We start from the raw sequence: 12,099 nt of genomic DNA, 5'->3' as shown, positions 1-12,099 counted from the left end.
AACACATCGATGTTTTCTGTTGACTCGGATGTTTTTGTCCTGCTGCTTTGTTTCCTCCGGTGGTTTTCCTGTGGAGGATAAAGCAGCCGAGTGGTTGTGTTCAGTTTTGAATGTTTTGGAAATAACTTGAAATATAATAAGCAGATTTCCTGTTGGCGGGGGGGGGGAAGTAGACACTGGAGGGAATGTTGCTTCCTGTCTTGTTACATTTTAAAGTCTCAGGACTTGTTGGTCTGTAGCAGTGAATTTATGGGCAGAAGATGCACGAGAAGCCGCTGCAGGTTTAGTGGCCTGAAGCAGAGACACTAATTTAACTGAGTGATATGTCAGTAATATCACAGTGGCAGTTAAAGGTTCATTTAGCCTAGGTGCAGTTATCTGACTGTAGATCAGTTGCCTCAGCTCTGCTCTACAAGCAACTCATTGAAATAATAACAGACTCTATGATTAGGTGTCCCTCAGGGAAGCTGTCTCGGTGTTTCTTGTGTTTTATCTTCAGAGACTAACGTGTGACCTGATAAATCTGGAGCTACGCTGATGATGCAATGTTTAAAAGTTAATTTACTTTTAATTTCCTTTTTCCATTAAAAGCAATGGAAGCAACGGTGTGTGGCTCTGTAGCTGAACACGATGAACATGATGAGCATGATGAGCAAACTTGTATAACTTTATTTTAAGTTATAAATCTCATATAAACAATGTGATAAAACAAGGATTTTTTCCCTGTTTCATTGAATTCAATTCACTGCTTAACTTTGGAAAATTTGACCAAAAGACGACAGAAAACTTAATTTGTTTTTATTATTTTTTAATTTTGCGTGTTTCATTCACATCTTCACATTTTCCTTGTTTACACTGTTCACTATGAGACTGTAATTATTTTTCCCTGTTTAGTTTCTTCTATGAAAAGCACGTTCACGGCACTTTGTGGATGTTTGTGTAAGATTATTATTATTATTATAATAATTATATAAGATCATAAGCTCAGAGATTTCTTGGTTAATTTATCGGTTATTTTATTTCTGTTCCCTCTCATCACAACTAAACTACAACCTTTTTAAGATTAGAAGTTTTTGTAATGAAGAAACTCAAGTTCTGTTTTTCTAACATGAATCCGTCAGACGAGGATTCACTTTGTGTTCGTCTCTTTCTGTGGCGACGATGAGAAATGTTTTTTACAAACTCTTCGAGAGAAACTTGCTAAATTGATTCAACTGGTTTGAACCTCGACTGTTTCATTCTGCGCTGGGAAGTTTTCTAACTAACAATTCTTTTCATTATGTATTAATCTGTTGATTATTGATTCATTGTTTGGTCTGTAAAGCTTTGAACTGAAGATTTGAAGAACACGGAACTTCACATGTTAAGAAATGTTTGCTTGAAAAAGAACTCGACAGAGTTAACAGATGCTCAAATCGACCGACTCTAATGTAAACGTTGAATTAAAGGATTTAAACTCAGACTGTTCTGCTGATCAATTTAACACACAAACAACTTCTTTAACTCATCTGCTCGTGAATAATGAAACTACAGAGGTTATTAATATTGTTGTCGTACCTGTTTAGTCTCAGCAGGTTAGTGTGAGAACATTGTTATGTCACAGTTTGGAATCACACTCAGACCTTTTCCGCCTCGTTTACATAATAACTGTGAATGTGCTGAACTCTGGTTCTGACGTGTGATGAGTCACAGTGAACGCCCGCCGCTCCCTCGCATCAGGTCGGCTTTTCTCTCCTGTCCACAAACTTATCGTGTTGTCAGGGGGAGTGTTCATGTTCCTGTGCCTTTCAAAGTTTAGCTTCCATCCGTGACCTTGTGTGTGTGTGTGTGTGTGTGTGTGTGTGTGTGTGTGTGTGTGTCTGTGTGTCTGTCTGTGTGTGTGTCTGTGTGTGTGTGTCTGTGTGTCTGTCTGTGTGTGTGTGTGTCTGTCTGTGTGTGTGTGTGTCTGTGTGTCTGTCTGTCTATGTGTGTCTGTGTGTGTGTCTGTGTCTGTGTCTGTCTGTCTGTCTGTCTGTCTGTGTGTGTGTGTCTGTGTAGAGTACATGTGCATGTGGCGGCAGGTGTGTTGACGTCAGGTCAGACATTTAAATTGAGCTGTTCCCTCCTGATGTGTGTTTGTGTGCATGCGAGCCGCAGGCATGTGGTCGTCAAGGTGTGTTTGCACGAGGGCGTGTGAAGTGAATGTGTGTTGACAGTTAACGGAGGCGGGACATTTAGCGTTGAACCTGTTTGTCTGCTTCTCCTCAGGCATTGGTCCACCTGACAGGCGGCGCCTCACCTCAGACTCCAGCAGCGTGGACTCGGGACTGGGACTGGGACTGTGGGACCAGCACAGAGGCCAGATGTGTGCAGCTGCCTGAGGGATGCTGGGCTCCGTCTCCCTGGTGAGTTCACTGTGCGGCCTCCTCCTGTGGGGGGGCCCTCCTGTCGGGGGCCCGGTGCTGCAGGGGACAGGTTCTGGGTGAGAGTCGGCTGAGGCTCGAGTTTCTGTTTCAGCCTCTGATAGTTTTGCTTCCATCATGGACGAGTTTATTCCCGGAGCTGAATCTTTGACTTTATTTCTCACACTCTCTATTTTCTCTTCTTTCAACCGCTGTGTTGATATCGTTGGACTTTTGTTGTCCCTGAAATGTGCTGACGATCCACAGAGTTTGATCAAGGATGAGTCTAATAATACTAATAATGATAATAATGATAAACTTTATCATGTAGCAGCGTTTAAATCACAGGTACAAGCTGCTGTACAAGTTGAAGATAAAAACTGTAATGTAAACAACACCAACTGTATGTTACCTGAAGGTTTCCCCTCTCTCTAAGTGCAGCCATGTGCACTTTGACTCGCCTGTAAAACCTTTAATGTGTAACCGTCCGAGTCGTAAATCTGCTGCTGCTTCCTCTGCTCTTCGTAATATACGATAAACTCCAGATTCTTGATAATCTTGTATTTTGTATCATGGAATAAACGCAGTGAGTTAGTTTGGTGGATTTGTAAAGTTTGTGCTGTAAACAACTCGCTGACGAAGGAAGATAATAAAAAGGGAAAGTAGTAAGAGTAGTAAAAACATGCAGTAAGAACAGAAGTAAATATAAAACATGCGACGATATATACAGTGTAATAAATATTACATGTTTTTATTATGCAGATTGTAATAAATGTAAAAACTCCACCAATGATCTGAAGATGAGTTAAATTTACCCAAGTCTGTCCCATCTGAAACTCCTGATATCTTATGTGTATTACTGCAGTATATATACTGATATATATATGTATATATACTTTCTAACTATCCATGTGTTGCATACTGTATGTTGTATTAAGAGGTGTTTGTGTCTCCTAATATATTCATGTGTGTATTTATGATATAATATTCTCTCCCTATTTGTCTAGAAAGGCCCCATGAAATACAAATTGTTATTATTATTATTATTGATGTGATTTGACCTTCAAAGTGGATTCTCTCAGATCTCAGGATTTCTAAAAAGAGAAAGCAGTGGGTGGGTGTGGTTACTTTGACCTTATGTGCTTCCAGAAAGGGAAACGCCCACAGAACTCAGCAGGACTCTGGATAAACCGGTTGGTAGTTTCCCTGCATCCAGACCCAACGGCCCGAGGACATGACTCAAATACCTGCTGAGTTTCCTGTTTGTCACTCGTCCGTCTGCAAACTGGGACGCTGACGCCCCCTCGCTTTTAGTTTGGGAGTTTTGAATCTTCAGTAAAAGTATTTTTTATCTCAGGTCACGAGCTGATATGAGAATAGTTTTTGTACTGATGTAAATAAAGTCCTACTCTCATTGTGAGATCAGATAATAGCAAATTGGAAATTAAACTTTTCTGCTCCTGTTGTTTCTCGTGCAGATTTAGTCAAAGAGAATTTCTCGACACTGAAACACGAGGATCATGGTACGAACATTTGAATTCTCTTTCATTCCCACGCTGCTTTTTAAAGTCTTTGGTTTTGTGCTTCTGTTTTTTAACACTTGATGAAACGTCTTTGCTCGCAGTCGCGTCACCGCAGAGGAAAGAGTCTGTCGGATGCCATCACCCTGGGGCCGTCAGAGGAAGGAGGCCTGCTCATCAACGGCCAGGATTCAGCCAATCAGCGTCTGGAGAAAGGTGCGAACTCTGAAAGTTGAACACAATAGTGTCTAAAGTTGTCGCTTCACAAGAATATGCCTCAAAAATTCAAGACATTAGGCTTTATTGTCATTTTTTGTGTTTTTTTATTAACAGTAATGTAAAACCCTCCACTATTTCTGCTCCTCCATTTATACAAGTTTCTTAAAAACATTTCAATCTAACACTGCTTTGCTGATTAATCCGTTTCCTGTCGTGATTCGGTTGCGTTAACCCTCTGAACCTCTAAACCTCCTGGATTTGTTTGTGCCAGGTTCAAAGTCCTGGAACAAGTTATTGTTTTACACAGAAATCTGAACTTTCCTTTTCAGGGGATGAAGTTTTGGGGGCAAACGTACTGAAGGTGATGGAGCCGTTTGATGACAAAGTCCGAGTCCTCACCAGGAACAACCTGAGCAAGAGCCTCGGAGATCTGGACCAGTGTGCGAACAAGAGTCCAAAGACGGTAACCCATTATTTTATAACTTCGTTTATATCATATATGTTCTATCTTTTTTTATGCTATAAACTGTGTTGCAAGAATTCTTGTAGATTAGTTGTGTTTTGTATTCGTAGATGCTGAAGGATTCCTACAACAAACTCTATAATGCCAAAATCAAGAGGTTTATGAGGGCGGATTTGCTCGGTGCCGATGAAAGTCGTGAAAACGGCAAACTAACTGTGGCCGGCTCGTCCAAGATCGGCCTGAAACACGACATGGACCTGCCTCGCCTCGGAGTGGACTTTGGACTTATGAAAACCAGGAGGCGCCAAACATCAGAATCTGATGAAGACGCCGACTCAGAATCTGATGACGCAACGTTAACAGACGGCAGCAATCTGAATCTTCCACCGTTGGGTCTCGGCTTGAGTGGGGCTGCTCGAAGTGGAACCCAGGCACCGAGATGGAAGGTCGAGGCCAGAAATCCGCAGCTTGACGCTCCAGACTTCCATCTGAACAGGGACCGTCCATCAGGTGACCTGTCAATGCAAGATATTGAAAGACCTCAGATTGGACTGGAAGGTAAAGGAACTTTTAAAGCTCCAGAAGTAGGAGCTTTCGGTGTTGGTGCCCCTGAAATGGGGATGAATCTTAATCGTGGAAATATCACTGGTCCATCCCTTAACGCTAGCTTTCCCAAAGTGGGTTTTGAAGAAGCAGAAAATGAATTCAAAATGCCAAAATACAAACTGCCTGACCTGGGTCTCTCTGGACCTTCTCTAAGTGGAACAGAATATAAACTGGAGACACCAGATATCAATATCCCAGATGTTCCTTCACGTAAAATCAATGTCAAGCATTCCAAGAAACTGAAAAAGCCAAATCTAAATGTGGATGATTTTTCCGGTTATGTGGAGTCACCTAAATTCGGTGTATCTGGGAGATCCCCTGACTTAGACCTAGAAATGCCAGGTGCTAATGTACCACAGCTTGATCTCAATGGACCAGACTTTGATATGAACTCACATGAATTCAAAACGTCTCTTAAAAAACCAAAGATTGATCTTAAATCTCCAGGTTTAGATTTGGATGCTCCAGCCGGTAAACTCACTACGCCCAGATTTGGATTCTCTGGGAACGGTGAAGCTAGAATGCCTGATCTCAGAACACCAAAGATAAGAGGTGAGATTCACGCCCCTGACGTAAATCCACCCAAAACTGACCTGACGGCTCAGTCTGGAACATACAAGGCTCCTCGGTTTAAAATGCCCCAATTTGATTTACCAGACGTTCAAGTTCCAGATTTGAATGAAAACTTCGAGGGACCAGATCTGCATTTGTCTGCACCAAATCTCAGAGCTGGATTTGTAGACCCAAACTTAAATGTACCCTCGGCCGACATTTCAAGTCATTCTGGAAAAATCAAAATGCCAGGCTTTGGGCTTTCTGGGCATAAAATGAAAGGCCCCGAATATAAAGGAGGCATCGATCTACCGAGTATTGACCTCAAAAAACCAAAGCTCGACCTCAATACCCCTGATATGGATATTAATGTGCCCTCTGGTAAATTAGACCTTGATGCAGATGTTCCCTCTAGAAAAATTAAATTACCAAAATTGAAGCTCTTTGGAACGTTGCCAAAGACTAAAGATGTGGATGTGAGTGCAGGGATGAAAACACCGGAGCTAAATCTAAAATCCCCAAAGCTAAAAGGCATAGATGCTCCTGATGTGGGTTTACCAGACATGGACCTCCACGCTCCAGACGTAAACATCGGTTCACCCAAATGGAAATTCAGTAAACCAGGGTTTGACATGGATGCACCTTCACTTGATCTGAAAGGCCCGAGGTCAAAGCTGGAAATGCCGAATGCCGATATTGGAGGTTTTTCAGGAAAAATGAAGATGCCAGATTTTGGATTGTCAGGACCGAAGATGAAAGGGTTTGGTGGCGAGGTAAACACTCCAGACTTTGATCTTTCAGCCCCCAAGTTACAAGGCGCTATTGGTTCCCCAGATCTGAATTTACCTGAGATGCACTTTAATAAACCCAAACTCGATCTTTCTGGTCCAGATGTCGACTTCGATTTGCCCTCAGGTAAATTCAAAGGACCAGCAATAAAGAAACCAAACTTTGGCCTGGACGCTCCTGACATGCACATTGACGCTCCCACGGGCAAATTCCAGATGCCTAAATTCAACCTTTCCAGCACGTTGCCAAAAGGACCAAATTTGGACATAAATGCAGACCTGAAATCCCCAGATCTAAATTTGAAAGCACCAAAGATAAAGGGGGGAATCGACACCCCTGACTGGGACTTACCGAACATGGACCTGAAAGCCCCCAAGTTAGACGTTAAAACTCCAGATGTCAACATTGGTTCACCCAAATCAAAATTTAAACTGCCCAAATTCAAGATGCCTAAGTTTAGTATTCCAAGCTTAAAAGGACCCGAGATCAGTGGTAATTTAGATGGTCCAGACATGGATATCAATGCACCAAAGGTCAACCTCAAAGGTCCTAAAGGGGGTTTGGACTTGCCAGATTTTGATATTTCTGGTCCGTCCGGAAAATTCAAGAAGCCAAACTTGAACCTGCCTAATTTGGGGCTTTCTGGTCCAAAGATAGATGGCCCTAACTTAGACCTCAGATCACCTGACCTAGATCTGTCTGGTCCCGACCTCAGTGGTGGGATAAATGCACCCGACTTTAACATGCCCAAGGTCGACCTTAAAAGTCCCAAACTGGATTTCAATGCCCCAAAACTCAATCTAGACATGCCGTCAGGTAAAATGAAAATGCCAAAGTTTAGCCTCCCAAGCTTAAAAGGACCTGAAATTGATGGAAACTTCGATGGTCCAGACATGGATATCAATGCACCAAAGTTCAACCTCAAAGGTCCTAAAGGGGGTTTGGACTTGCCAGATTTTGATATTTCTGGTCCATCTGGAAAATTCAAAAAGCCAAACTTGAACCTGCCTGACTTGGGGCTTTCTGGTCCAAAGTTAGATGGCCCAAACTTGAACCTGAAATCCCCAAACCTAGATCTCTCTGGTCCCGACCTCAGTGGTGGGATAAATGCACCAGACTTTAACATGCCCAAGGTCGACCTTAAAAGTCCCAAACTGGATTTCAATACTCCAAAGCTCAATCTAGACATGCCGTCAGGTAAAATGAAAATGCCAGAGCTTCATGCTCCAGACTGGGATGTCAAAGCTCCCTCGGGCAAACTGAAAATGCCAAAGTTTAGCCTCCCAAGCTTAAAAGGACCTGAAATTGATGGAAACTTCGATGGGCCAGACATGGATATCAATGCACCAAAGTTCAACCTCAAAGGTCCTAAAGGGGGTTTAGACTTGCCAGATTTTGATATTTCTGGTCCATCCGGAAAATTCAAAAAGCCAAACTTGAACCTGCCTAATTTGGGGCTTTCTGGTCCAAAGTTAGATGGCCCTAACTTAGACCTCAGATCACCTGACCTAGATCTGTCTGGTCCCGACCTCAGTGGTGGGTTAAATGCACCAGACTTTAACATGCCCAAGGTCGACCTTAAAAGTCCCAAACTGGATTTCAATGCCCCAAAGCTCAATCTAGACATGCCGTCAGGTAAAATGAAAATGCCAGAGCTTCATGCTCCAAACTGGGATGTCAAAGCTCCCAAAGGCAAATTGAAAATGCCTAAATTTAATCTTTCAGGCACGTTGCCAAAAGGACCAAATATGGATATCAACACAGATCTGAATGCACCAAACATGAACCTTAAAGCTCCAAAGTTAGACGTGAACACTCCTGATGTCAACATTGGTTCACCCAAATCAAGATTTAAACTGCCCAAATTCAAGATGCCTAAGTTTAGTCTTCCAAGCTTCAAAGGGCCTGAGATTGACGGACACTTGGATGCCCCAGATGTTGATGTGAATGTACCCAATGTCAATGTAAAAGCTCCTAGAGCCGATTTAGACTTGCCAGATTTTGATATTCCTGGTCCATCTGGAAATTTCAAAAAGCCAAACTTTAACCTGCCTGACTTGGGGCTTTCTGGTCCAAAGTTAAGTGGCCCTAAGTTGGACCTCAGATCACCTGATCTAGATCTGTCTGGTCCCGACCTCAGTGGTGGGATAAATGCACCAGACTTTAACATGCCCAAGGTCGACCTGAAAAGCCCCAAAATGGACTTCAATGCCCCAAAGCTCAATCTAGACATGCCGTCAGGTAAAATGAAAATGCCAAAGCTTCATGCTCCAGACTGGGATGTCAAAGCTCCCTCGGGCAAATTGAAAATGCCTAAATTGAATCTTTCAGGCACGTTGCCAAAAGGACCAAATATGGACATGAACACAGATCTGAATGCACCAGATCTAAATTTTAAAGCTCCAAAGATAAAGGGTGGACTTAGTGCCCCTGACTGGGACTTACCCAACATGGACCTTAAAGCTCCAAAGTTAGACATGAACACTCCAGATGTCAACATTGGTTCACCCAAAGGAAAGTTCAAAATGCCAAAACTGAAAATGCCAAAGTTTAGTCTCCCAGGCTTAAAAGGACCTGAAGTTGATGGAAACTTCGATGGTCCAGACATGGATATCAATGCACCAAAGTTCAACCTCAAAGGTCCTAAAGGGGGTTTAGACTTGCCAGATTTTGATATTTCTGGTCCATCCGGAAAATTCAAAAAGCCAAACTTGAACCTGCCTAATTTGGGGCTTTCTGGTCCAAAGTTAGATGGCCCTAACTTAGACCTCAGATCACCTGACCTAGATCTGTCTGGTCCCGACCTCAGTGGTGGGATAAATGCACCAGACTTTAACATGCCCAAGGTCGACCTTAAAAGTCCCAAACTGGATTTCAATGCCCCAAAGCTCAATCTAGACATGCCGTCAGGTAAAATGAAAATGCCAGAGCTTCATGCTCCAGACTGGGATGTCAAAGCTCCCTCGGGCAAATTGAAAATGCCTAAATTTAATCTTTCAGGCACATTGCCAAAAGGACCAAATATGGACATGAACACAGATCTGAATGCACCAGATTTGAGGCTAAAAGCACCAAAGGTAAAGGGTGGACTTAGTGCCCCTGACTGGGACTTACCCAACATGGACCTTAAAGCTCCAAAGTTAGATGTTAACACTCCAGATATTAACCTTGGTTCACCAAAAGCAAAGTTTAAAATACCCAAAATGAAAATGCCTAAAATTGGTCTACCGAGCCTAAAAGGACCTGAGATTGACGGCGGTTTAGACGTCCCAGACTTTGACATTAATGCGCCTGACGTCAACCTCCGAGGGTCCAAACCTGGCTTTGAAATGCCAGATGTGGACTTCGGTGGCCCATCAGGAAGAATCAAAAAGCCACATTTGAAAATGCCTGATGTGGGTTTTTCTGGTCCATCGTTGGACGGCCCAAACTTTGACGTCAAGACACCGGGTTTTAATCTCAAAGCTCCAAAAATTAAAGGTGGACTTGATGCCCCCAACCTGGACTTCCCAAGTGTCGACCTCAAAGCTCCAAAGTTCGATATGAACACTCCAGATGTCAACATGGATTTAACGTATGCAAAGGTCAAAAAGCCAAAGATCAAGACACCAAAAATGCCAAATGTTGACATAAACGGACACCTGCGGGGACCTGATCTGAATTTACCAAATGTTGACGTAAATGGTGCAAAAGGAAAATTCAAAATGCCAAGTTTAAATGCACCAGACATAAATCTTTCAGCGCCTAAACTGAGAGGCCCTGGTTTAAGTGCACCGGATATAAATCTGCCAAATACAAATTTTAAAAGTCCCAAGTTCAACCTCAATGCAAATCGACCAGATCTGGGAATAGATGGTAACTTGGGCCGACCTGACATGAACTTTAATGCCCCTCAGGTCAAAGGAGGAATAAGGGGTCCAGACTATGACATGAATGTTCCCTCTGGAAACTTCCAGGGTCCCCAGACTCATCTGGATCTGACAGACAGACAATTCAATGTCCCTTCTTTCAAGCTTCCTCAGTTTGGAAGTCCAGATCTGAATCAGGGCTTTTCTTCTCCCAATGCAAAACTGAATATGAAACCAGTTGAATTAAAGGGGAACATCTCAGGACCGAGGGTCAATGCTCCAAACATCGACCCCCGCTTTCCTACAGCGGCACCAAGGAGTCCGGGGCTGCATTACAAATATCCAGATCTTAACCTTGATGATCCTTCACTAAATTTCCGAGGACCTTCTTATCAGAATCGCAGATCAGACATGAACATGAGGACTCCTGATCTGGACATAGATGGAGGTGTCAGACTTCATCACAGTGATAGAAAGTCACATAGAAACACTGCCCACAGCTTCCCTGTGGCGGACGCAGGGTTTGGCCACCGTTCAGATCTTAACATCGATGATTTCACAGGAAAGGATCACGTACTTAGAGCCAGAGGTGCGAAGCTGGACGCCCAGGCCTCACGTGACTACAGACAGGGGTTCCCCCCATCAGGTCTTGATATTGACATGATGGACGCCGTACACACCAGGAGGATTCCAGCTGGTTACATATATTCAAAGCACCAGAGAACAGTGCAAGCTGATGTTAGTGCACGAGATCCCAGAGTACGAGTACCCAACAGTTCAGACGGATACTACGTCACCTCTTTCCCCGCTCACACGCAGAACCAAAGGATGCCAAATCGTAAATACAACACACTCGGAGGACTTGACTTTCACTCAGGAAACGTGGAACTCGAAGTTCCAAATCAAAACGACCCGAAAGGTTCAACTTTCGTTTTCGCCGACCTCGTGTAGGTCTCCTGCTTCCACAAGCGACGGCAACACTTTCTGTTCATTTTCTGTTTTGTATTGGGTGGATTTTAAGATGTATAATGATGTATAATTTTCATCAAATGTGTCATTTTGTATTTCGTTTGAATTTGTGAACATAAAGCAGCTTTGTAATGATGCAAATTACTTTATAAAGCTGTATTCTTGCACAAATGTTGTGTAACATGAGATTTAATACTACACAATACTTGTTTGTATGTACATCAAAGTTACAACCAAAGATTGTAAAATCTCTAAATACTAATTTTACTGCTGATGTTGAAAGTCGAGGAGGAAACTTCTGGATTACAAGGATAAAAAGTTATTTTGTGTTAAAATATCCAGATTTTTGCATATTTTTCTATTGTTTTGTACAAATGTTCTGAAAAAGCTTCTTTATTTTATATTCAATAGAAATGTATATAGTTAAGTTTTATTTTACATTTTTGCTTCTGACATGTTTGAGCTGTAACTTAATGAAATAATAATGAAATATTTAAGATGACTATACTGTGTATATCTAAATATGTAAACAGACCATTTTAAAGGTGAAAATTAAACAATTAAAAATGTTCAGCATGTTTTTATTTAACTGTGTGAAAAATGTTTAAATAAATGTTCATTAAAATGTTGTGAGTATTTGTTTCCTAACTAAACTGAAATATTATAATATAATAATATAAGACTGTGATTTGACTAAATCTGCTGAACGCAGTTTCACACAGAACTTCAATCGTTTTAAGAAGAAAGTTTGT

At 42.2% G+C, this 12,099-nt stretch overlaps 2 protein-coding genes across 5 annotated transcripts; both read left to right on the top strand.

Moving 5' to 3' along the window:
* Positions 1-2,090: 2,090 nt before the first annotated feature.
* On the top strand, positions 2,091-7,350 carry LOC117766562 (neuroblast differentiation-associated protein AHNAK-like). Its single transcript, XM_034593739.1, has 8 exons — positions 2,091-2,384; positions 3,860-3,904; positions 4,006-4,117; positions 4,450-4,583; positions 4,694-5,027; positions 5,070-5,161; positions 5,297-7,227; positions 7,335-7,350. Exons 2-8 carry the CDS (start codon positions 3,902-3,904, stop codon positions 7,348-7,350), a joined length of 2,622 nt encoding a protein of 873 aa, XP_034449630.1. The 5' UTR covers positions 2,091-2,384; positions 3,860-3,901.
* Positions 7,351-11,960, top strand: si:ch211-69b7.6 (neuroblast differentiation-associated protein AHNAK). Of its 4 annotated transcripts, none has more exons than XM_034593740.1 (3): positions 7,351-7,784; positions 8,223-8,300; positions 8,922-11,960. In XM_034593740.1, the coding sequence occupies exons 1-3, from the start codon at positions 7,352-7,354 to the stop codon at positions 11,327-11,329; spliced, it is 2,919 nt and encodes a 972-aa protein (XP_034449631.1). In that variant the 5' UTR covers position 7,351; the 3' UTR covers positions 11,330-11,960. The 4 variants fall into 4 exon arrangements, with proteins under 4 accessions (XP_034449631.1, XP_034449640.1, XP_034449622.1 ...); XM_034593749.1 differs by having other exon boundaries at positions 8,223-8,890; positions 9,560-11,960; XM_034593731.1 differs by having other exon boundaries at positions 8,223-9,581; positions 9,645-11,960.
* The last annotated feature ends 139 nt before the right edge of the window (positions 11,961-12,099 follow it).

The sequence above is a fragment of the Hippoglossus hippoglossus genome, chromosome 1 (genome assembly GCF_009819705.1).
Source record: "Hippoglossus hippoglossus isolate fHipHip1 chromosome 1, fHipHip1.pri, whole genome shotgun sequence".
Taxonomy (NCBI): domain Eukaryota; kingdom Metazoa; phylum Chordata; class Actinopteri; order Pleuronectiformes; family Pleuronectidae; genus Hippoglossus; species Hippoglossus hippoglossus.
Note: the sequence above shows the minus strand (reverse complement) of the source record. Positions and strands in the feature narration are given on the sequence as shown.

Bases quoted from the DNA above. Each gene is read 5' to 3' on its own strand.
- LOC117766562 (XM_034593739.1), top strand. The intron at 4,118-4,449 runs GTGCGAACTCTG...TTTCCTTTTCAG, and splicing joins CAATCAGCGTCTGGAGAAAG to GGGATGAAGTTTTGGGGGCA. The intron at 4,584-4,693 runs GTAACCCATTAT...TTGTATTCGTAG, and splicing joins CGAACAAGAGTCCAAAGACG to ATGCTGAAGGATTCCTACAA.
- si:ch211-69b7.6 (XM_034593721.1), top strand. From the start codon at position 7,352: ATGAAAATGCCAAAGTTTAGCCTCCCAAGCTTAAAAGGACCTGAAATT. The intron at 7,785-8,222 runs GCAAACTGAAAA...AAGCTCCCAAAG, and splicing joins GGATGTCAAAGCTCCCTCGG to GCAAATTGAAAATGCCTAAA.